The sequence below is a fragment of the Meleagris gallopavo genome, chromosome 6, assembly GCF_905368555.1.
Source record: "Meleagris gallopavo chromosome 6, MGAL_WU_HG_1.1, whole genome shotgun sequence".
Taxonomy (NCBI): Eukaryota; Metazoa; Chordata; class Aves; order Galliformes; family Phasianidae; genus Meleagris; species Meleagris gallopavo.
Window position 1 is genome coordinate 3,581,276 of NC_139409.1, and position 25,394 is coordinate 3,606,669.

General features: G+C 42.7%; 1 protein-coding gene and 2 long non-coding RNA genes across 9 annotated transcripts in view; 2 read left to right on the plus strand and 1 right to left on the minus strand.

Moving 5' to 3' along the window:
* Nucleotides 1–20,093, plus strand: part of LOC146544057 (uncharacterized) — a 41,725-nt gene extending 21,632 nt beyond the window's left edge. The window contains exon 3 of the long non-coding RNA XR_014884082.1: nucleotides 19,999–20,093. This is a non-coding gene — a long non-coding RNA (uncharacterized LOC146544057). The remainder of the gene's footprint in view (nucleotides 1–19,998) is intronic.
* On the minus strand, nucleotides 16,116–25,090 carry LOC104911323 (uncharacterized). 6 transcript variants are annotated; one of them, XR_014884076.1, is made up of 7 exons: nucleotides 24,828–25,090; nucleotides 23,086–24,506; nucleotides 22,747–22,932; nucleotides 19,417–19,941; nucleotides 17,031–17,526; nucleotides 16,824–16,903; nucleotides 16,116–16,716 (listed from the first exon to the last, which is right to left on the minus strand). It is a non-coding gene; the product is annotated as an uncharacterized LOC104911323 (long non-coding RNA). The 6 variants fall into 6 exon arrangements; XR_014884081.1 differs by lacking the exon at nucleotides 24,828–25,090 and adding an exon at nucleotides 19,978–21,061 and having other exon boundaries at nucleotides 19,417–19,557; nucleotides 23,086–23,225; XR_014884079.1 differs by lacking the exon at nucleotides 24,828–25,090 and having other exon boundaries at nucleotides 22,747–22,927; nucleotides 23,086–23,226.
* Nucleotides 24,058–25,394, plus strand: part of PTH1R (parathyroid hormone 1 receptor) — a 117,977-nt gene continuing 116,640 nt past the window's right edge. For both annotated transcript variants that reach the window (XM_085226902.1, XM_010712289.4), the window contains exon 1: nucleotides 24,058–24,180. In XM_085226902.1, the coding sequence (XP_085083028.1) occupies nucleotides 24,106–24,180 (75 nt within the window). In that variant the 5' untranslated portion in view covers nucleotides 24,058–24,105. The remainder of the gene's footprint in view (nucleotides 24,181–25,394) is intronic.

The window sequence follows — 25,394 nt, forward strand, 5'->3', positions numbered from 1 at the left end:
CCTGTCTTGGTAGGGGAGGTGCTCCAGCCCCCTAATCATCTTAGTGGCCCTCCTCTGGATCTTCTCCAACAGTTCCCTAATGTAATAATTGTTGAATTATTAATAGGAATTAGGAAAAGGAAAAGGTAGTTTTAACAGTGTTAGAGTCACTGTAACTGAACTAGAAATAACTGCTTGCATTTTGACAAGGATGTCAGACCACTGAATGGAACAATAATCATAATAAATTAACTGAATTATCCACAAAACTCTGCTCATAGAGAACAGGGCATCAGGATGAGCAGGAGGGCACCTAATGGAGTCTGTATGGAGTTTATAAGTTCAGGTTTCACAGAGTGCTTGGATGTGTGAACAGAGAGCAGTTCATCAGAGACATCCAGCAAACTCGAAGTGTGCCAGAGCCATTTTTCTTACACAATCTGCCCCTAGAAAAGTGGGAAATACCTCTGAGGTGAGTGTTGCTTTATGGTCTATTTCTGCAGCTTATATTTAAAATCAGCCTACAAGTAGTGCAATTGGTGTAACAAAGAAGGAGTATTTTACATATGAAATAACTCAAGCTCTCCAGATGAACTTTACTTATCAGTGACAGAGAAAGTTCCCCTTTCTGTGATTCTGATGAGATAAGCATTTTCTCCTTTAGCTATCTGAATTTTTGGCATACATTTGAGAGTAGATTTACAATAGCAGAGCTATGTTACAACAATTCCAATGGTTTGGGATTTGTTAGAGTAGGGGAAAGGATGCTAAATGAAAGGATGAAACATGATAGATAGACAGCCTTCCCAAATGTGCCAACATACTTTATTGTCACAGTTGATCAGAGAGCATGCTTTATGAGCCCACAGACTGCTTGAAATTGTGCAAGGCGTATCTGGCAGCAAAGCAATAGCTTTTTGAGACTAACAAATCACAGTTCAGCTTCAATAATTGATCTCTATGTTTGAGGCCCAAGGGGCTGAGATCAGTTTCTCCCAAATTTTACATTAAAACATTACAGAATCACAGAATCGTTAAGGTTGGAAAAGACCTCTAAGATCTTCTAGTCCAAAGAAAAAGTGCTTGGCACTTTAAGAAAGATGTCTGAAGCAAGTGTTGACCCTGTAAAGATTATAATCAGGGAGGAAAATGTTCCCCATCACCTCTATCACACTCTCCAAACATCTCAAATAAAGAGCCTTTCTCCTTTTTTTTTTTTTTTTTTTTTTGCAGGTATTACATTCACCCATATATAAGGTCACATATAGAACTGTTCATCCTCATACCAAAGGTAAAGGGAGAAGGAGACAATTGTCCTTCCCAACTTCCTCAGTAAATCTGCACATTTTGAGACCAACCAGACCCTTGCAATTGTTGCTATCCTCTAAAGAGGACCTAGAGCTCATCCCAGTGCAACCAGCTCACCCTTCCAATGGGTTGCTGGGATACAACAACCTGCCAAACCTGCCTTAGGGCCACTAAGATGATCAGACGGCTGGAGCACCACTCCTATGAGGAAAGGTTGAGGGAACTGGGCTTCTTTAGCTTGGAGAAGAGAAGGTCCAGGGAGACCTCATTGTGGCCTTCCAGTACTTGAAGGGAGCGAATAAACAGGAGGGGAAACGGCTGTTTGTGAGGGTGGACAGTGATAGGACAAGGGGAGTGGTTTCAAAGTGAGACAAGGGAGGTTTCAGTTAGATATTAGGAGGAAGTTTTTCACACAGAGGACGGTGAGGCACTGGAACAGGTTGCACAAGGAGGTTGTGGATGCCCCATCCCTGCAGGCATTCAAGGCCAGGCTGGATGTGGCTCTGGGCAGCCTGGTCTGATGGTTGGTGACCCTGCAAATAGCAGGGGGTTGGAACTAGATGAGCATTGTGGTCCTTTTCAACCCAGGCCATTTTATGATTCTATGATTCTATGATTCTTAGGACTCAGGTGCCCGAAAACAGAGCTCCTTCCAAATTAGCAATAGAAAAGAACCATACTTTGAAAGGCTTTCCAAGAGAGTTTGCCACCATTCCCCTTAAATGGAGTTCCACTGAAGCCTTGTTTTTTTTCCTTCTTGTCTGTGCAGAATAGAAGCAGGAAGGAAAGTGTTTCAGTTCTGCATGATTACTTTCTCCTTAAAGAGAAAAAAATATCCCCGGGGCATTAGCCATTACTATACTCATGGTAGGAGTTTGCTGGCTGTTAACTGCTTCTTGCCTTCGGGATCCTTAGCTAATAACAGATCAGCCATTCATTCATTTCTGATAAGGCAACTGAGCTCTTTCTTTTCCATCCTGCTCAGCAGGGAAAGGGATGCTGTGGTCCATAAACATCCTAGTATTTCACAAGCACTCTGAGATTTGAAAACTGCTTGTCATAATATTGTAACAGCCTTGCAGCTATGGCAGGCCAGGCAGCAGTCACAACATTTCAAATGGTGGCCAGATAGAAGCATGTCCTTCATCATACAGATCAAGAATCTTCTCATTACATTGCCTTAAAATGCAACCTGCAGGTATGGCTCTTCGCCTCAAGGCCAAGACATTACAAAATGACAGCAACGAGCTGAAAAGAGGTCTGGCCAGCACTAGAGGGAAAAGCAGGCTTAAGGAAACCTTGCAGATCAGTTATGGCAATTTGCTGATTGTTCTGTAAGTTTGCTATGCAATTTGCAAATGAGTTGTGGGATTGATTCCCAGTGAATGTATGCAGGACATACCACTAAACACTACCGTGCCATTTAACTCCAGACATAAGACCTGTGGTATCTGATCTCAGCTCCCCTGGATGACAGAGGATGAAAATCATCTTAGTTTTGGTATATGCTACACTAACATGGTAGTTGGAATTACAGAACCTTGTAGATTCCTTCCAGCTGAACCTATTCTATTCTATTCTATTCTATTCTATTCTATTCTATTCTATTCTATTCTATTCTATTCTATTCTATTCCATTCCATTCCATTCCATTCCATTCCATTCCATTCCATCTCATCCTATTCCGAACTGTTCTGCCCAGCTTGTGTTCTCCATTTGGCACATGGTAGGATCATAGACACTGATTATACTTGATTTAATGGTTGCCAACCCTGCCTGCAGCAGAGGGTTGGAATTAGGTGATCTTTGATGTCCCTTCCAAACCAAGCCATTCTATGATTCTATGTTATTTCATTTAGATGTTGTACAGAAAAGGACCTCTTTAAGTTAAAATGACCACATATTCAAAATTTACTTCAGAGAAGGTGCAGCAGTTCTTGAATTAGAAGAGCTCTGTCATTTCCCTCAGAAAATTCAACCTTTAGCTGTCTACAAAGGTGGCCAAGGCACAAAGACAGGAAAATTGGTGTATTTCCCTAAAATATTGTTGATTTAACTCCAGATTATGATTTACCTGTAGTGCAAGCCCATACATTTTCAAATGGCCTCACAGGTGAAGCTTTGTTGTAATCCAAACCAAGATATGCATATCTGTGTGCTCTCTTGCCTTTGAACTCAATGAACCAAGGTGTATGGAAGAACAGTTCCTTTTTTTAATCACCTTCCAATGTTTGACCTTTGCAGTGTTATCATTAACCCCTGTCATTACACAGAAGATACAGGTGATATGGAAGTGGGGTGAAAAGGGACAAGGGTTGCTGCAATACAGTCACACGCCAACTCTCCTGCTGGGTTCATTCCTACATCTCTGCTAACGACATTTTCATTAAGTGAACAAAACAAACCTCACAGGAAAATCATGTTTAAAGGTCTATTTGGTATATAGTGTCTAAAACTGGTCTCTGCTTTCTCCTCTTTTTAACAGTCTCTGCTCAATTTTTAAACGTTTGGCATTTTTTTCTGAGGTTTCCTTCTCTTCTCTTCTCTTCTCTTCTCTTCTCTTCTCTTCTCTTCTCTTCTCTTCTCTTCTCTTCTCTTCTCTTCTCTTCTCTTCTCTTCTCTTCTCTTCTCTTCTCTTCCTCTCTCTTCTCTTCTCTCTCCTCTCCTCTCCTCTCCTCTCCTCTCCTCTCCTCTCCTCTCCTCTCCTCTCCTCTCCTCTCCTCTCCAATTAGCAGAGAAAATATTCCCCAAATTCCCCTCTCCTTCTTTCTTAACTACATCACATTTGCATTCTGATCATGAAGTGGTTGTTCCTGGGCTTTCTCCATGCCTTCAGGCAATTTACACATGAGGAGTTGAAATCAGAGAATAATTCTACTTTTTACAAATTATGTAGACCACACCGTGCATCTCCCACTGCTTTGACATCTCAGAGAACATGGCACAAAAGGCTTTATTTATTTTAATACGATGTTCATGATGAAGAGGTTGGGATGTCTAAGCAAGAACACAACATTTATTCTTCAGTGTAACTCAGCTTTGCTGTTTACTCTTTGGTTAAACTTTTCCACTGAGCATTATGCAATCATCAAGTACTTGCTGGTGCAACACAAGCACTAACTTTCTTGGTAAGTTGAACACTTAGACTATCAGCAAAGATGTAATTCTTGGACTCCCCATTCTGTTGAAGCATAAATTGCACCATTGCAAAAAAGATGGTCTCACCCTCCTTCTGCTCACCTGTCTGCTCATTCCAGTCCACCTACGCCGTATTTTAGCAAGTAATGCCACAAGCATTCCTGTGACCACCATTTGGATGGCTCAAGAAATGTCTTGCATTAAATAACCCCAAGAAAATATGATTTGTTTTATTCTGGATCACCTTTCTCTCCCAATCCAAGGCTGCCTACGTGAATGTGACGATTTGATTGAAAAGTTGGCAGAGAATGGCTTGGAGGGAAGTGCGAGTTCATCTCCTCTGGCAACAGTGGCAGCAGAAGCTGGCTGCAAAACTATGGGCCCTGACTGATGGCCCACATACAGGAAAGTTATGGACTTCAGAGAAAACTGACAAGACAGGCATTGGTATAGGCTACTCAGGGATGTGGTAAAGTTACCATCCCTGGAGGTGTTTAAGAGACATGTAGATGTGGAGAGGTATGGTTTGTTCCTGGACTTTGTCATGTGGTGGTTGGACTTGATGATTTTATTGGTCATTTCCAACCAAAATGATTGATTGTATGCTTAATGTACGGAGTCTTCAAGTAAATGGGGATGATTTCCATTAAGACCTTAATAATCCAGCTGCAACCAGCTGACCACAGTGCTTGGAGGAGCGACATTTGGCTGTCCAGCAGACCTGATATAATAAATGACATGAAAAAAGACATTGCACTATAGCAAGAAGTCATTGTAAGTCAAAGGAATGGCTTCCTTTCTGTGTGTGGCATACTGCTCAAATCTTTTGAATATTTATTTGCAAATAGGAGCCAAAGAAGCATCAGCCTAAGCTTGATAAGCTCACCCAATGACAGACAACAGAGCGAAGTGAAACAAAGCATCTGGAGCTGCTTGCTCTTTGATGTGTGAAAAAAAGAATCCAGATAACTGGCTTAAACTTCACACTCTACTTGCACAGAGTTAAAATTCATTGACAACTCATTCTAAATCATCAGGCAAGGATGTAAGGGGTTTGGGATCACTTCCCAACTATATAACAATCTGTTTTTTTAACCCCCATCAAATCACTTAATTTCTCCATGACAGTGCTCACCATCTGTAAGATTTTTGTTTGTTTGTTTGTTTTTTGCCTGATTTGTTTGCTAAAAAACTCAACTGTTGAAGTAGGAGCCATAAATCTTACCCTAACTTCAGTACTGAGAAAAAAAACACCACATTGTTCTCAGTGAGAGAGCAGTTCTCTGCTGTTGTAATTTAGTTTTCATCTTTGTTAGTTTTCTTTAACCTGTGTGAATTTACTAGCATGAAGGACAGGATGTCAACAGCAAACCTGGACATATCATGAACCTATTTCCCAGCCCCGGTTGTCATTGTTTACGTTAATTTAATTTCAAGAATGCAAAAAATAAAAATAAAAAAAATTCTGATCAGCATGGCTAAGTTTGGATATGGACTTATAAGCTGTTTCTTCCCATTCTCCACCTTTCTCTGCCTTTCTATTGTTTTGTTGCTGTTGTTTTTCTGTCCCATAACGATCTCCTTTTCAGGGAATCCTATGGTTATGTTTTCTCAAGAGTCCAATAACATTTACTCATAGCTTCCCTCTGGGTGACCTTGTGTTGCTGAAATCAATGTTGCAAAAGTAGGTGACCACTAAAATATATACCAAAGATGCATTCAAGCAAATTTTACTATAGGACTGGGACTTTGAGGGTTTTCTACTTTTCTTTTTATAACATGGTTCTAAATTAGGCTTTGTCCTCCCAAACTCATCAGACCATAATGCGATTGCATGACCACAACTTACACATCCTAAGAATAAATAAATTTTATTTAAATTTGGGACAGACGTAGAGAAATTATTCCTTCTTTAAGCAGAAGAAAATGGAAAAGAAAAGCAGATCCATGAGCAGCAGATCTTATGGAGTTTTGTCTCCTGCAGCTCAATCCTTTATGTTTCTTTGGTAAGGATTTCACTCTGCAGCATATTGCATGCGGATGGTTCTTTTCTGGAATTCTTCCTCTTCACACAGCAACATATTTTCACATAACTTGCCGTAATTTTGTATTTACAGAACTTTTGTCCAGCTGTTAAAGTTATTTAAAATTGAGCAACAGGTTCAAAAGTTACTGAGAAAACATCTGAGAGAGTCCTGACAAGCAAGTAGACAAGGACAGGGTCCAAACAGATCTGTAATACAATTAAATAAGTGTACTGCTGTAAAATAACTGTAATAGATTTTTTTATTCTGATGAGGAAGAACAGAACAAAATATGATTGATACAGATTTTTCTTGAATTTTCCCTTAGTACTGCAAAACACCAATATTTATCAGTGCTTCCCTCATTTTTTCTATTCATCAGCAAAGTAACAGCCATAGGAACTGTTCATCAGTGTATGAAGGTCCCCATTATCTTTGAGTTTCACTTCTGGTACCTGCAGTTTCCTTGCAGCTTCTCACCAGAGCATAAGTAAAACACAGCTGGAACTACACAGATTCCAAGATTGAATGTTGCATTTTGCTCAGATAGAAAAATGCAATAAGAACTGCTGGTGTAGAAAATAGCCCTGCCAGGATTTGTATCACCTCATTTTAGCTATCAAGAAATTGCATATCTGCTCTAAAGCAGTCATCCAGGCTCCCTCTAGAGTCTGTGATGAGAGATCAGCTTCTCCAGAGAGCAGGCTAGGGTAGGTCTCTATGATGAGCCAGTCCCTGGTACAACACCTACACAATTAGTTTAAACAGTTTAAGATCTTTAAATGATTACATTTAACTGTATCTATTTCCTTGTACTACAAAAGAAGGCTGTAAAACCCTATAAAACGGATGTGTCACAAATACAGTGAAGCCTAAGGTTAAGGAGTCAGTAATACAGCCAATGCATTAACCCAGTCTGCTAGACCCCAGGCAAGGGCACAACTACTTTGGGTAACCAATAGTCAATCCAAATGTGACATTCAGTGATGATTCTAGAGCATTTTCTGAATTCAGCTCAGTGCCCTTGTCATAAGGTAGTCCATCTGTGGAAAATTAGAAGCCATGGAGATTCCTCTAAAGGCGTACAGCAGCAGGAAGAGATCATAGAACCATAGAATGGCTTGGGTTGGAAGGGACCCCAAGATTCATCAGAATGAATGTGTTTGTTTAAAGAGCATGTTATGAGTGACACGAGGGTAGCATGCATGCCTTAGTCAATCTTGACAGTGCGTTTCCTCTAACAGTAATGAGTCACCTAGGTTCTCCTTTCTGGTAGGCGATAGAGAAGCATCATACTGGTTGTTCTGGGACCATAATCCACTCAGACCCCCCAGGACTAGAAACCCTCAGATGAGTCTTGAGAAAGTGAAGGCGTAATCGACCACTATCACACAACAGCCTCAACTTTGAGAAGGGCAGATGATTTCTTTATGTTACATCACTGAGTAATAAAGCACAAAATAGTCATAAAGCTGGGATGTTCAGCACAAATACCATAGAATAATGGGGTTTTGTTTGTTTGTTTGTTCTTTAATGGTGTTTCTTAATACAAAGTCATTGCTTTAAGAAAGCAGGCTAAAAGTTAGACTAAATTAAACTTGGCTTAAAGCAAGACACAATTCATGGGAACTGACAGATGGGATTAACTGAACATTGATTGTCTAAAATATAAGATTTTCCTCTTTGCAGATTGCAAAGAGCACCTGATCAAAGGTTTTCTCAAAGGATGACATCTCACCAAGTCACCTTTTGGAAATACCTCCCTCCTTCCACGAACTCTCAATTTGACTGGACATCTAACTTTCAGACCTGTAACCTTAGGTGGTATCACTTAGTCTTTGTGTTTAAGTACCCTACTTAAGCACTACTAGGACCAAAAGGACTACTCACATTGTTACCTTTAAAACTGTTAATGAACTGTTAGTCTTCTTTTCTACCTTCAGGAACACTGTTCCTGACACAATTGGCTGTTGTAAGAGAATGACAAGCCTAGAGTCTTTTCACTTGCAATTGACTCCTACGTATTCCTATACTTTCACTTTTGGATGACTGAACATCTGGCTGAACCTCATCTCTAATTTTAGCTAGGTTTGTGTTTTAATGTCATTCTAATCCTAAACAAGAGGCTTAATTTCTTGACTTTGTATCCTAGGAAGAGACAGGCATTATTCCATACAAGCAAAGACCTGATTAAAATGTTGCCAGACTTAATCAGTAAGTTGATGGCAAATCTCTGCTGTCTCACTATAAACAAAGCCAATACAAAAGAGGCTTATTGATCATTTGAGCCAGCTCCATTTATTTCAGGAACAGTTGTTACAGAACATGTAAGGAAATGTATGCTGCTGCATATTCAAGTAATTGTCAAAGTGTCAGCCCCTATTATACCTGAAGGCTCATTTCCAGTCCCATTGGATGGGCAGAGACCAACTTTTTCATTCCAGCTGCAAAGTACTTAAGGCCAATTTATACTCCGTGACAAAACTGTTCCCTAGCTCACACAGCACTTTTCCTTCCCCACCCTTCATTCACTCTGCAAAGGCTTATGGTCTGGCCTGAGATGTTCTGCTTGACAGATGCAGTTCCTGTCCCCACCAGTTCAAACAAGACCTTGGGGCTGCCTCCTTGGATGCACTTGTGCATGCCAGTGGACTGTACCCTCACGAAAGCAATGAAATGCAGATTTTTTAGCAACCAGCACAGATTTTTAGCAGCAAGCACTTGGGCAACTGGCTTAGTGAATTGCTAGACACTGATTCACCTCTTCTGGAAATGGATTAGTTCCAACTAGTTGAATATCTCCAGGCAAAGCTCAGTTAAAAATTGCTGACATCTCACAGAAATGTTGAACCAACTTTCTATTTCAAGACCTCTGTCTATGTAGTATATCACCCACTGTTTTTTTCAAGGCTATTTGCTGAGAGCAGGGATCTTGATGTTTATCCTTTTCTGAAATCATAAATTCCTTCCTTTATTAGCTCACTAGAAACTCTCTTGGAGTTAATGAGTATAGAATGTCTTCAACTGGAGCCTGAGCAGCAGCAGGGGATGGACAGAAAAACGAGATCAATTTCACCTAACTTTAGCCATCTGAAATTAAGTTCTCTAAAGTAATCCTCTATACTCCTTCTAGAGACATTAGTTAAAGAAGACAGCACTGACTTTCAACCCCACCGAAAGATAAGCATCTGAGATACCCTAGAAATGTATCTTTAGTTCAGGCCGAAGCTGAGAAGGTGAATTTTGCTTTTATTTTGGACAATTATTATATTATTTACAGTACTACAGAAGGTCCCCTACCTCTCAGCTAAAGATTTGCCTCTCTCTGAAGTTAGGTTACTGAAGTTAGGTTCAGTAATCAATTCTTCCTTTTCTCTTTTTAGATATTTTCTCCCCACATTTGTGTCATTAGAATTCCATTCCTTTTTCTCTACTGCCACTATTTGACATAAAAACTGTTCCGTTTGTCTTCATTATCTCCTTGCCACTGCGTGTGTATGACTGCACGCAAATGCATGCTCATGAGTAATAAAGTCTAGGCACATGCATGTGGATTCTATACATGATTCAATTTATCACATTACTTGGAAAACAAGGAACGAAAGAGAAGAAACCTCACAGAAGTATGCTCAGCCTTGTTCCAGTCTTCAGAACCAACCCCAAACATCTCCTTTTAAAGCTTTCCAGTGGAAAAAGCATTAGATGAAATGAACAGAGCAACAAATGCAACTGCACAGCACATGGCACAATAACATTACTCTTGTCTAAGGAGACTCTGGTATTTTGACATTTGTTTTCCTCCCTAAGTGGAACAAAGTCAAAATACTTAAACGTTCCTGGAGGGAAACATTTCAGTTTGGTAAGGTCAACATTTCATCTCAACACACGAGATTGACATCAGTGGGAGACCGATGAAATGCTTCCCTTTCATTTAACGTTACCCACTGAATCAAGCTAACACCACATGGAAGATGTTGCTTTGGGTCTCTCCTCCTGCCATGATCCCTGTGGACCCAGCACTTTGGCAGTGCTCTTTCTCCAACGATGTGTAACATTTTTTGTTTTTCTTTCTTTGTTGCCCCAAATGGCCTGAGCTCAGAGTAGGCTGCCAGTAAGATACAGTTTTTTTTCTGTGACTTCATGCTTATAATAATGGGATACAGTACTGACTTCTTCCCTAGCTCTGACCATCTAAACCTTTCTGCTACAAACACCTGCTGTCTCGCTAGAGGATAGAAGGATTTAGTTTGAATACATATCACTACCATTGCAATGCCTCAAAGGATCTGCTTGGGATCCTCTCCAGACTGGCAGGAGCCCCCCCTAAACCCAGTTTCCAGTCTTCCAGCTCCACATGGATTTGCTGTATGGCACAAAGTATCTCACAAAACAGGAAATGCCTACCTTTTGGATAGTAAATCCCACCCTTACTGTGCACGGCTGTTACTTAGGATAAGAAAACAACGAGCCCCATTCTAGACAAAATTTGATTTAGAGGTGACAGAAGGCAATACTTAAACTGCAACTGCACAAATCTGTTGTGGCCAGCTCCCATATTTATCCTGCTTCTACAAAACCATTTGTCTCTCTATAGACCCAGATGGCCAGGGGCTCCATTTGTCTCATGGATTCTGGCAGAGCAAGGCACACACATCGTTCTTTCCTTAGCTGCTCTGGAATTAATGAACATTGATTTCTTTCCGTTCATTAGGAGATAAGATTTAACTTCTTGGCTCACTAAGTCTTGTTTCCTGTGACACCTGCAGCTTGTTTCAGTTTCTATGTCAGCTCCTCCACCCACTCTGATAAATGAGTTAATTACATCCTGAAGAAGTGAAAGCAAATGATAGTTCACTGCTTAGATCACTACATCCATATCAGGTCCCATCTGGGATTCTGTAAACCATACTTTTGGGACTGGGTCAGCCTGTGGCCAGAGCTGGGCATCCAAGCTCTTCCATAGATCCTTTTAAACACAGCAGAATGTGATCTGCAGGACATCCTGACACCACAGAGGTGTTGAAGAAAATTAAGTATATTGAGTAGCTCTCACTTCAGTGAAGCAAAACTGGGAAACATGACTTGCTCAAGTTCTTGGATGAGGGAAAGAAGATCATTTCCACTGCTGTAAAGAAACAAAATAAGAAAGAAGTTCAATGAAGTGAAAAACCCCATAGAGACAGGATGAGACTGCTATAGAAATTTCTCCCGATACTTCAGTTGAACTGGATCCTTTTTAATTAAATTTCACTGTAAGATCTAATCTCAAAAGGAACAAGTCAATCTGTATGACTGGTCACAGATAAGGTTCCTTGCCTGTGCTCCAGCATCACTGAACTATCACTGAATCGTAGTAAAAGTAGATACAAAAGGGACCTCAAGACGTCGTCTGATCTCCCCCTGACTTAAATTAAGAACAACACTACCTCAGCTGTCCCTGACAAACACATTTATTTAAGTTCTTTTTCTTCCAAACATCCCAAATGGAGAATATTACTTTGCCCATAGGCAGCGGAGGATAAAGTTCCACCCATTGAGAATCCAGCCAGGATCATGCTGAGAAAAGTGGAGATAAGGTTAAAGAAAGAATACCGACTAGTCCCCAGCATGCTCAGTCCTAACAATAAGAGTCTGATCCCTCAAATACAGTACGTGACTTTATTCTTTTCACAGTCCTTCACACTGAGAAATAGTCCAGAAGAAGACAATGCCAAAGACATCTCTGTGAGAAATGTTTCGATTCAAAGATCTAATATTGAAAGATAAAAATTCACTGTCTGTGACTACACCAATATTGAAGATCAGGATCCTTGATTTGGAAAATTTACTATAAAAAGAAATGTAATTCAACACTCATTTCTGCTAAACTAGCTCTAAGAAAAGAATTTAAATAGAGAAGCTGGAAAATGTTCCAAAACTGAAAAAACCCTCTAAAAAACAAACAAACAAACAACAACAGAAAACTATTCCTTCTTTCCTTCCTTCCTTCCTTCCTTCCTTCCTTCCTTCCTTCCTTCCTTCCTTCCTTCCTTCCTTCCTTCCCTCCTTCCTCCTTTCCTCCCTTCCTTCCTTTCTCTTCCTTTCTGCTCCCTTCTTCTTATGCTTGGCCAAGTAACATTGTTGAAATATGCAAAAGCCAGCTTCCACAATATCTTCATGCAGCAAAAACAAAAAAATTTATGGTGTGTAACCACACATTATTCTGATTTATTTTATAGATGGTCTCTAGGAAGTGTAGAGCAATGTAATGGAGCATGAGGATCAATCTCAGTACTGTCTGAAGAAAGGATGTTTAAGGGATAACCCACTTCACAGATGCAAGGTATAAAACATTAGTAAAAATTTTTGAAGAAATATTAGAAAGATGCATTTCATGTACGTTTAAAGTGTTTTTATCATGGCGCTTCTGCCAACAAAATAACTGTTATATCTTACTTTCCTAACTGATAACTAATTGCTTCTTATATTCACTGGTAGTGATGTATTGTTGGATCCTTTAAGGCTGACAGATTATTACAGACACAATACTGGAGTTCTTTAAGAACACTTATGAGAACATCTTTGAAATGCCTTTATTAAAAGCAATAGCATATTTTCTAAATGGTGGATGGCAGCTGGCTGTGTGCCCTCACAGCCCAGAAAGCCAGTAGAATCCTGGGCTGCATTCGAAGCAGTGCAGCCAGGAGGGTGAGAGAGTGGATCTGCCTCTCTGCTCTGTGCTATGGACCTCACCTAGAGCACTGTGTCCAGATGTGGAGTCCTCAGTCCAGGAGAAACATGGACCTGTTGGAACACATCCAGAGAAGGGCCGCAAAAATGATCCAAAGGATGGAACAGCTCTACTCAAAGGACAGGCTGAGAGAATTCACTGCAGGGCTGTTCAGTCTGGGGAACAGAAGGCTCGGGGGAGAGCTCAGAGCAGCACTGAGGTGCCTATGGATGGATATAAGAAACAAGGGAACAGACTGTTGGTCTGTTGTGATAGGACAAGGGGAAATGGTTTCAAATAAAAGAGGGGAGATTTAGACTGGATGTAAGGAAAAAGCTTTTTTACAGTAAGGATAGTGAGACACTGGAAGAATTGCCCAGAGGTCATTGATGCTCCATCCCTGCAGACACCCAAGGTCAGGCTGGATGGGGCTCTGAGCACTTGATGGAGCTGTGGGTGTCCCTGTTCATTGCAGGGGAATTGAACCAAATGGTCTTTAAGGGTCCCTTCCAACTCCAAAGATTCTGATTCTATGATTAAATGGAAGAAATCAGTGTCAATGTATGAATTTGGAGAAAGTATTGCTGGATAGTGAGGATATTTTGTTTGGAATCAGTGACCTGAGCTACCGACACAGCCAATTAAGTCATCTACATTCAAATCTTTGTATTAAAAAAGAAAGAAAACAGCTTGAACACATAGTCCACTCTAAACTATCATTTGCTTCAGGGAGCAGGGTATCCCTTGATATTTGCCAAGAAATGTGACTCATTTTAGGATCTTAAGAAGTTCAGTGTACAGGAAGAAGAGCACATGCACAGACACACATACAAGTATTTCCACTCAGGCTTTACAGGGCATCTAATTCTCATGGGCATTGACTCAGAAACTTGACTTAATAACACAGATGGCTGGGAAGCCCATACATCCCCTGCCTACTGTTGTAATGTGATTTGCCCATCTTTTGTGCATGAGATACTAACCAGTCCTTGCTTAGTGAAGTCATGAATGCTGTCAGAAGAACTCCTCAGGCATAAATGGAAAAGCTACAGATGTAATGAAATAATTTGCCAGTGTGGACAGGGATAGGAGGTTGTAGGAAGTTTTGCTTGCTATTTAGAAGAACTTAACTTACTTTTACTACCCCCTGGCTTGAAAGGATAGAAACAACTAGAAGGCACAAAAGGGAAATAAAATACATTGCTCACTCATTAGCAGAAAGAAACAACCCAGAAAGCTGTCCAACAGATGCTCTCCAAACCACTTGTAGTTCTGAAGAGACCAGAAAGGATCATGCAATTTCTCTTTTGGAAATTTGTACCCAGAGGACAGACGTGTGCACTTGCACAAAGCCAGACAGAATAAATCAGTTTTTTTTTTTTTTTATTAAAATATTAATGATCTTGCAGTGATCTTGTAACAGTTTCTTTTTTTCCTTGGGCTGAAGGAGGCCAGTAAGTTTTTCATCCATCACAACTCTTTCTTTTCTAAATAGCAGACAACAGGAGAATATAAGATTAACTATTTCTCTACCTCTATCTTGAACTCAGAAGGCTGGGCAGATATCTGATGGGTAGTTTCCAGCTGAAGAGTACAGCTTCATCAAAACTGATAATGCAGAGTGTGGAAACCTGAAAAGAATGGGTTTCCTGGATAACGTGGCTCCTTCACTTCTTGGCATCTTCCTTGGCTACTAATTGATAAATAAGATATCTTAAGGGACAGTTCTCAGGCTGTGAAGTGCCCCCATTCAACAGATATCCTTAGAGCATGCATCAATTTTCTGACCACCACAATTCAGTAAATAACTCTCTCAAGATTGATTGTAATAAGAAAGCTTGAGTTTGGCAGAGGAAAAATTATAACCTACTCCATTTAAAACTTAGAACAGGCAACTTTGACCCAAACCAAGTTTGATATTAGGAACAATTTCTTCTCAGAAAGAGTGGTAATGCAGTGGCAAAGACTGCCGAGGGAGATGGTGCAGTCACCATCCCTGGAGATGTTCAAGAACAGTAGAGTTGTGACACTGAGGGACGTAGTCAGTGGGCATGGTAGGGGTTGAGTTGGGTTGGGTTGGGGTTGGGTGTGATGGTTGGGGTCTCTTCCAACCCGAATGATTCTATGATTCTATGAAAAACAGAAGGCAAACATGAATTCCTGTTTTTTTAGGCAGGAAATCTCACACTTGTCTCTGCTTCCACCGAGCGTGGAGATAGTTGTGTCAGGTGTCCCAAGAACTGTTGCTTCCTTCTGCTGTCTAAGGCTGAAGTGACTCCTTGTCACTAACATTGAACATCCCTTCTACAGTAGGAAAAAAGCATCTCCTTCACAACATGGCTTCCCATCAAAATTTGGAGGCTTGATTGTCTGAGAATATGTTGTTTCTTATGGCTGACTTGCTGCTAGAAGTGTTCACAGATACAAAGAGCACAAAAGTATTTGATAGAACAAATTCTCAGCTACAAAACACTATTCTTCAACTTAGCCACTACCATTATCTATGAATTGTTGCCAGCAATGAACAAGAGACTGCACGCCAACTTGTAAAATCTGCATGGATGTCTAGAATGTGGCTTGTCTTTCACATTGCTGTCATCAGTGTCTCACTGTGCTCACACCCACTGTTTGGTCTCTATAAACATTCAGCAAGCATCAATGAATTTCAGTGAGTGCCATTTTTTCCTCATGGGGGAATTCAATGACACACTTTTGCTTCATAGGCACTTCTATGTCAGACATCATTTTGTCAATACCCCTCTACTGTTGTCTGTCACATGGCAACAAAATGTAATGGGATGTTGGTGGGAAGGTTCAACCTCTACTGCCATATTACCAACATCCACCTCTGACATTGTGGGTCAACATAATAAAATAGGAGGCATTACTCATGGAACAACCATTATAAAAAAACACCTCTTCTTGTTTGTGCTTCACCTGTCCCAGAAATTTCAGTCTTGTGTTCCCAATGTCTTTATTACGAGGTGCACTCAATAACCATTCTCCATTACTCTCATCACCATTTTTACAGATCCATCTCCTCCTTTTGATCTCACCTTTTCAGCACCCTCTTTCCTTGGCTGAAAGTCCAAGTCCACAACATGGTTACACTAACAAAGCAAGGTTCAATCCAATAACCTCAGCACTACCAGGGCATGGTATTTGTGACCTTTCCCTGGTCTGGGCTACAATCCCATTCAGGACAAAAGCTGAGGATCTTCCTGTACTCTCTGAGGAACCAAATGAAAGATTTCATTCAGTGCACCCAGCACACCCAGCAAGCTGGAGCAGCCTCACAAAGAGAGCTTGTTCCCCTCTCACCACCAGCTCTGCAGGTTTCAGGCCATCACCTCTGAGTGAAATGGACTGTGCACTTTGGGGAAAGCTCACCCCCAGGGGAAAAAACAGCTCGGAGAACGCGAGGCTGCTCATGAGAGTCCCTCACATGCTTCCCACACGCTCAGCCCAACAAGGTGGATGGAGATAAACAAAGCTTTATGAGGGCAAGATGATACGTGCTGGCATATGGTACCAGGGAACAGGTTACAATTTCAGCAACTGCAAAATAAAGAAAAAAAGAAAGAAATATTATTAAAGAAAAAAAGGAAAAAAATGTAACAAATTATCTCATCCTTCCCCTATCTGACTCAGCAAGGATCTCTTACGGCTATCGATAAGGAGGCTCCAGCTTCCGACATCCTGCTTTACACCCTGCCTGGCATCAGGTGGGGCTGATTGCTCCAGTCTGATCTCCGGAATAGAAAGTAAATGAAAATGAATAAATAAACACGCCAATTAATTAATTAGTGATGGTAATCGAAATGGAAAAAAAAAGATCATGAAAATGAAAGATAGAACCAATTATTACTTACAAAGAAGGCTTTGTCTGGCAGCAAAAGTCAGAGACTCGAGGGTCCCTCCAGATGTGCAGTTGATGCTGCCCTATCCTGCAGCTCGCCCAGCTTCAGGCCCTTTCCCACAGGCTCTCAAAGAAATCTGCAGAGCAAGTCGGGCTCCTGCTACAGCCAGACTCCTCCAGCTGTTGTGGATCCAGGACGGTCCATCAAAGCTGCCTCCATGGATGCCAGCAGAGGATCTGGCCCACTCATTTACATTCACGATTCCGTGGCACAGCTGGCAGCTGTGAAAGGGCTCATTTGGAAGGCAGTGTGGCTGGGATCAACATCACTTAAGTGATAATCTGCTAATCAGAGCTTCTTCTGTCGGGAGTAATGCTCCCACCTCGTCTTTCCCTGCTGGCAGTTTTCTCCTGCAAAGCTTGCCAAATCTTTTTAGCTCCTGGCTGTTTTGGAGGGGTTTTCCTTGCTCACCTCCCAACTGGAGTTTGCCCTTGGTTCTGGCCGTGCACTGGATGACAACACACACACACAGAAAAAGAAGAAAAATCAATTCAAGCCCAGGTGTGCTGCCAGGGACATCCAGTCTGCCATGCGAGAGAGGGGTCTGGGGTTTTTTAGAAGCAAAAAAAGATCTTGTGCATATGGAGAAAAGTGAGGAGGTTCGAGACACCCACTTCTCCTTTAGGACAGGAATGCTGTTGCTCGTTGCTGTGCAGATATCACTGAAACAGCTAAGCTGTGGAGAGCCACAGGCAGAGTAACCATATATGAAAAGTGTTGTGAAATTTCCCAGGTTGCTCTTTTGAAAGAAGGAGCTGAATAACATAAGACCCTCACTAGGAAGAGAAAAATAGAGAATAAGCCAGAAATGGCACCAGTTGCTGCTCTGCAGGGAAAAGCCCAGGGCTCTGATCTCCTTTCTACTTGTGTCTATTTGGGTCCAAGCATCAGCCTACAGGAAGGAGAATAACAGAGATGGGATAAGGCAAGAGCACATGTTGCTTTGTAGAGCCTGCCTGTCCCCACCTTGTCTGTACGAAAACACAACCAAATGGATGCCAAGCCTATTGCTGATGAGGATTGTCCTACAGCTACTTGCATACCCTGAGCTCCTTTTGTACAACTTTGTTTCAGCTAAAGATCACTGTATGAAGCCACTGACAATTGTGTTCTACCACTGAATTTGTTAGCCTATCTGACTTGCTTAAGATGCAAAATTGGGTTCATCTGCCACCTCCTACAATCCCTTGTCTACCTTAACCCAAGACCTCAACTCCATGTGCCTCATCTCTCTCTTCTCCCAAACCATTTACAGCTCTGTGATCTTCTTTCTGACACATTCTCTTCATCTTCTAATGTAGTGCACGCAACCCCACAGTGTTGACTTTGCCCCATTTACTGAGTCATCTTGTAAACCATACTGCAGGGCATTAGAAGAGGGATATAGCCCATCTATGGCCACATATCACAAGCATTTCTGTGTACTTAAAGAAGTAAAGAGCTTTTGCAGAGAAATGTAATTTAAAAATATATATTTTTATTTATTTATTTTTGAATTTTTCCTGTAGAGAAAAATCTATTTATTACTATTTTTTATTTCATCCACTTGGAGGACGGGGAGCAGGGTTTAGAAGGAGTTGAAACAAAACAGAAGAGAAAGCTGCTGAAAACCAAAACGCTGTCCTAGGAAGTGTCTTAATAGCTTTGACTCTCATCCTCGTTCTTCTTGAGCATTTATTGTTTGTAAGTACAAAAAGCCTATTTTCCTTATTCTGATATTCATTTCCAAAGCAGCCCTGTTCCTTGATTGCTGGATGCTAATGGAGAAACTCATTGAATCATAGAATAATTTAGGCTGAAAACATCCTCAAAAGTCATCCAGTCCCAATCTTGGGCCATAGGCAAGTTTACCACCCACCAGATCAGGCAACCCAGGGCCCCATCCAACCTGGCCTTGAGCACCTCCAGAGGTGAAGCATCCACAGCTTCTCTGGGCTTTTCATCTGGCTTCTCATTTTGCAATGTGAGAATTTTTCACCCTGGGTTTTGTCCATGAGACCCAGAGCAGAAGTTTTCTTAAAGAGCCAACAAAGAAGCCATCACACACCGCTTCCAGTCATCTCAGCCAAGAGTTACAACTTCAGCTTTGTACAAACAGTGTCAATTACACCTCTATTCTACTCCTTCTCCTCTCTGACCATATAAAAATAGAATTGACAGCAAAATTCTGCTGTTTACGACACATACAACAAAAATGGCCAGAAATTCATCATGGCTATCTGGCTAAATGCACAAACGCAACGTGTCCAAAGCTGCTTCTTGTATATTTTGGCCTTGACTTTGCAAACAAAACACCAGCAATAGCCAAGTGAAAACAGAGCAGAAAAGGCTGTCTCACCCTTGGTGACACACGGTCATTGGACTGGCCTCTTGCACAATGAGGGATTTTTGCAGTGTGGCTGTCAACCCCATCCATGTCAGACCTTTCCCTCCCTGATCAAAGGCTTTGGCTGATGCAAGTCGTGATGTTTCACTGAACCTGAGTGACCCAGGAGAGAAAGGACAAGAGGTGTTTTATCCAGGCTGGGGTCTCATCTCCACCACAAGGGAAACATTCTCCCAGCTGGGAGGAGGAGATGTTTATTATTAGGCCATATAAAAGTTAGCTACAATACAGAGCCAATTCACAAGAGCAATAATTCCTGGTCGAAACCTTAGCCAGTTTAGATTGATTATGTATTTTTTTTATGCTGTTTTACATCAGTAGGAGGATCTAAACATTTTGGTCTGTTGTAAGATGTTACAGAAACTCAGTTCAATGCGTGCCATACCCAAGAGTCTCCTTAAAATAGCAACATTACAAAGGCTTCTTTTAGTGCTGCATTCCTTCTGGGTTCATTATACACACATTCATGGATACAATCTGAAAGAAAACAAAACAAAACTTAGTCCGAATTACCTTTGCCTTGACATAAAAAAGATGCCTGGAACAGATCTGCAGGAGAATGGAGTCCTGTGCCCTCCAGTGGGAAGAGACCAGACAAACAACAGCAGGCATCTGGACATGCAGAAGAGCTCATCTCTCTCTCAGAGGTTTGCAGAGAGGGGAAGAGTTGCCTTGTAACCTTGGCTGAGAGAATACACAATGTCTGGGGATGAATAGAGATGATAAAAGCATCTTCCTGGGAGTCAGAATTTCCAGTGGTGGTAGGACCTAAAAGCAGAGGGCCTGATCCTCAGCACCCAATGAGTCAGGCTGAGAAAGAGAGACCCTTTTCATGTGGGGAAAGAAGTGGGCAGTTTGCTTGGGAAGAGAAGTGCTGGGATGATGCAGATTGGGAAATTCTCACGTGTTCTCTTCTGAGTGAGAAGGAGCTCCAACCGTGGTTTAGGCCTTAAGGTGTGCCAGGAGAGGTTCAGGTTGGATGTTAGGAAGCATTCGTTCTCCAAATGGCGATGCATTGGCGCAGGCTGCCCAGGGAGGTGGTGGTGTCACCATCCCTGGAGGTGTTCCAGAACCATGGAGATGTGGCACTGAGGGATGTGGGCAGTGGGTATGGTGGGCTGGGTTGGGGTTGGTGACCTCAGAGGTCTTTTCCAAACCTTAATGATTCTATGATTGTGTGATTCACTGTGACTTTAGAGGGACCTCAGCCATACAGTCCAACTGCTCAGCTCCCACAAGCCTGCTCTGCTCACCTCATGTGTCCTCACTCCTATCTTGCACAGAGCCATGGGAGCTGGGTTACATCCTCTAATTGAGGAAACTCCTCTTTAGAGCTACGTTTGATGCTCATGACTCCAAAGACCTGCAGCCCTTGCAACTCCTATCCTCCCAGAAAAGAGCAACGAAGCAGACTGCTGTAATTGGATTTATGGAATCCTATTGTATTGGATTTACTTTTCTTGTAGATAACAGGGATCCAGAAGAACATCCATCAGAGTCTTGGTGGCCATAAGATTGGGGTTCTGCTGGGCCAACTTTGAGCTGGGGCTGGAGGGAAGGAACAGTTTCCTTCTTGCACAGCTTCAGCAGTATCTGCCTTTAATCATTAAATGATTGGATGGAGAAATTACCAGCATGAAGGCATCCCTGGCCCAGTTCCAGCTCTGGTTACAGAGGGGTGACCAAAGTCTGGATGTCTCCTAAACCATATCAGATCCTCTTTTATTTACATCATCTTCCTGTAACAGCAGGAGGTGGGGGGCAATGCAACATATGAGCAAAACTATTGCTTCTTCCCTCTTTCCCACCCAAATAAAAATAATAAATTAAAAAACAGCAGAAGAGATGTGATGGGACCCACGAAACTTTGCAGAGTTCTTTTTTTTTCTTTCCCCCCTTCATCTTAGAAAGACTATAGAGCCCTGGGTACACATTTGCTCAGTTCCCACCAGGGATGGAGGCTGTCCCACCCCTTTGGTTGAGCAGATTGGAGAGAAGTGAGCCAACAGCCCCCTCAAAATGAAACAAAATGAAATAAAACAGCAGAAGTAGAAATACCTTCCCCAGGATTCCCCCAGGATTCCCTCTCAGGAACCTCCTTTTTGAGCCCTCCTCCCCCAGTAAATATATTTTTAATCCCTATGTGGGGCATAAATTTGGGAACAGCATGGATGAGGGGCAGCGAGGCAGACTGACGGTGTTGGGGTGGATGGGGGGGATGGGGGAGAGGGGGTTGGCTTCATCACTTTTAAATCCTTTATCTCAACCCTTCGCGTGGGTGCCCCCTTCAGCACGCATTGCCCAACCGGAGAGCAGGGGGTGGGACGGGGGGGTGGGATGCACTGAGGTGCGGTGGGAAGGGCTGCGAGATGACCCCGTGCCTCTCAGCCCGATGGTCAAAGGCTGAGTACGGGCCGACCAATGGTAACCAAGCCGGGGGGGGGACTTTTATACCTTCCCCGCTCCCCCTGCGGTGCAGAAGCTGGCAGGGAGAGGCAGAGGGCTGGCAAAGAGGAAGAGGAGGAGGAAGAGGAGGAGGAGGAGGAGGAGGAGGAGAGGAAAAGATTGCATCAAGAGCAGTACTTTTTTTCCCCTCCCTCTCTCTCTCTCTCTCTCTCTTACAGGAAGCCCTACTCTACCTTAGCCTTGGAAAGAGCCCCTTTTCATAAAATTAGCTGAAGGCACCTATTCACAGCCATGGGGCCGTGAAAAAAAAAAAAAAAAAAAAAAAAAAAAAAAAGCAACAAACCGACTGTAGAGGTTTTTTTTTTTTTTTCTCTCTCTCTTTTTTTTTCTCTCTTCGCTCCAAAAAAATAAAAGAGAAATGCACGCAGCTCCGAAATGCGTTGTTTTTACCGTCTGCCCTCCGGCGAGGTATAGAGGTCCGTTTGGTTTGGTTTAGGGTTGTTTGTTTGTTTGTTTGTTTGTTTGTTTGTTTGTTGGCTTTCTCTCTCCTTATTTAGTTCCTAAATCACAAAATCCGGGAAGAAAGAAAGAAAGAAAGAAAAAAAAAAAAAAAAAGTGAAAAGGAAAAGCGAAGCAAAGCAAAGCGCAGGAGTTGATGTCCAAAGTTTCCCCTGCCGTTCAACCCGCAGCGCAGCGCTGTGTCCCGCCTGGTGCATCCCTGTCCCCTCCTCACTTCTCCTCCCACACAGAAAATAAACCCGATCAGGGGATGGCTGCAGGAGTTTCACCCCCAGCGGCATGGCTTTGGGGGGGTCTATCGTGGTTTTTTTTTAATTATTTATGTATATATATATATATATATATATGTATATTTACCTTGCAATTTTATGAATGAAAGCGCTCGGGTGAGCTGGGGAGTACCATCCCCAGCCTTGAAACAGCGATGCCGGTGACATCCACGGGGGGTGCGAGATGCTGGGGATATGGGGGGGAAAGCGGGGATGCGATGCGCTGTGGGTTCCACTGGGGCTCCTCCTTGCGGGGCACGGAACGAGGACTGCGCTTCCGTGAGAGTGAGAGAACGGGAAAAAATTCAAACAGTAAAGATACAGAGACGTATTGAAAAAGATTTCAGAACATCTCGCGGAGGGAAAGTCTTATTTTTCTCTTTTTTGGCCGCGAGAAAAAAAAAAAGTATATTCTAAAATGAAGTACCTAGTGGCGGTAGGAGGCCCCCCCGGTCGTCAGCCTCGCGCTTTCACGCCGTGCTCAATCGGCTTTTTGAAACTGCAGATCCTCTGAGGCAGAGAGGGGAGAGAGGAGCGAAAAAATCCCGATTTGTAACTGAAACACACAGCGACCCGGAGGGCTGGAGAATAAACCTATTGTGGAGGTGAAACGCGCGGCGATACACCAGCAAAAGAAAAAAGAAAAAAAAAAGAAAAAAAGAAAAAAAAAATCCCCCAGAACACCGCCATTCGCGAAAAGGTAATTGAGGAGGGAAAATATTGCCAAGTTTTCGCTATTTTTTTTTCCCCGTAACTTTCTGCTCTGTGAGCGGTTCGTGTGGCTGAAAGAGAAGAAGAAAAAAAAAAAGGCTTTTTTTTTTTTTCTCTCTCTCTCTTTCCAAACCCCTCCGAAACCCAAAAGATAAAATTACTGGATCTAAAAATAAAGCCGTGGTTTAAAGCCTCCCCCACCCTCTCCGATCTCCCACCCCTTCCACCCCTCTCTCGCCTTTCTCCCTCCCTCCCTCCCTCTCTGCCTCTTTCTGTGTGTTTGCGTTTGACAAAGAAATTATTTGAACTTCCCACTGCCTCATAAAAAGGAAACAGAAGAGAGCGGCTTTGACATATGGATGTGATTTTTCTGCTCTGAGACAGATGCACGCGGAAAACAACCAGCACCGGGGGCTGCGGAGCTGAGCGAAGCCGAAGTCGCTCCGCTTCTTCACATGGGTTCCTCCGTTGCCTTTCGGGAGCTGCCCGCATCTCCAGCCATGAGAAAGCGAAGCAAAGGACCGGGTTTTCTCGTCATGTGCCTTTCTGGCTAAAAACAAACAAACAAAAACAAACAAACAACAAACAAACACACCGGTTCTAGAAAGTGAGGGGAGGGGGGGGGAGTTGGAGGGAGGGAAGGAGAAGGAGAAATCATCTGCGAGACGAGCGCTGGAAGACCTCTCCGTCCTCCAACTTCCCCGAAGAGCGTGGATGCTGGAAGAGCCCCTTGGATATGGGATCATATCTGGTTTATCACAGCCTGGGTTTGATCCTCTGCTGCTCCGTGCTGAGCTCGGTCTACGCTCTGGTGAGTGCCTCCGATCCTTCTTTTCTCGGCTGTTTCCTTGACGAGTAAAACCTTTCTGCTTTTGGGGGATATGAGGAAGCAGAGAGCCGCTTTGGCAGCTCCGGTGGCTGATCTCGCTGCTTTCCGAGCTGCTGCACCAGATGAAATTAAAAATGTCTGTGCTTCCCGGAGAGTTTGAATCACTTTTCAGTCCCTCCGGACGGGAGCGCGTGTAGTTTGACAGGGAGCTGCTCCGAGAAAGGCGTTTTGGGGGATCACTCAAAAGACACCTCCCAGGAAAGGGCGATTTTTCCTTTTTTTTCCTTCCTTCCTCTCTCTCTCTCTCACTAAAAAAAAAAAAAAAAAAAAGACATTCAATTTTCATTTCATTACATTTCCATTTAATCTTCCTAATTTGCAAATCTGCTTAATCTCAGCAAAACTATGCCTTGCTTTCTGAGATTGATTTTGGAGAGCATGAGGACTGCAGACAGTTTACACACAAGAGCGTGAAAGTAGTATTAACCCTTTGCTCCCTGGCACTATTTTCACCTGCTCCTGCACACGCCAAGGGAGAAAACCTTTACAGAGGTGACAAAAAAGGGCTAAAGGCTGCCCAAGCTGCCTTGATGGTGGCAACTGGTTGAGATGCACAGACACTCTCTCACCAAAGTCCTGCCACAGAAATCAAGTCACGCAGAAATCGGCCACCAGTTATCAACTCATTGCTGGTTGTGCTGCTTTGACACCTGCTTTCCTTCCTTTCTCCATCCCTGATGGAGTGGTGATGGGTGGCATCACCATGATGGTGTGGTGATGGGTGGCATCACCGTCGCGTGGTCAGTTCTTGGTGTAGGAAGTGGCACAGCCACCACCTGACCACCAGACACCACTTAACGCCGTGTCTGCTCTCCAGGAGGGATGGAGATGATAGAAATCATAGAATTATTAAGGATGGAAACGACCTCTCAGATCATCTAGTCCAACTGAGGCGTGTTGGGAAAGGGGTTGACCCCAGTGCTGGTTCTGTTCAGGTCCTCTCCAGTGGGCTGTCACATTCTTTTGGGTTTGGTAGGAACTCATGCAAGGCGGGTGGGGAGGTATTTCCCCATTTCCAGCATCGTGCTGGGGGGAAACATCAATATATGAGAATAGACAGCCCCTTGGAAAACAGTCTCTGTCACAATCCATCCCGTTCTTGAGCTAACTAATCATAACTCAAAGGCCAAAGAAAA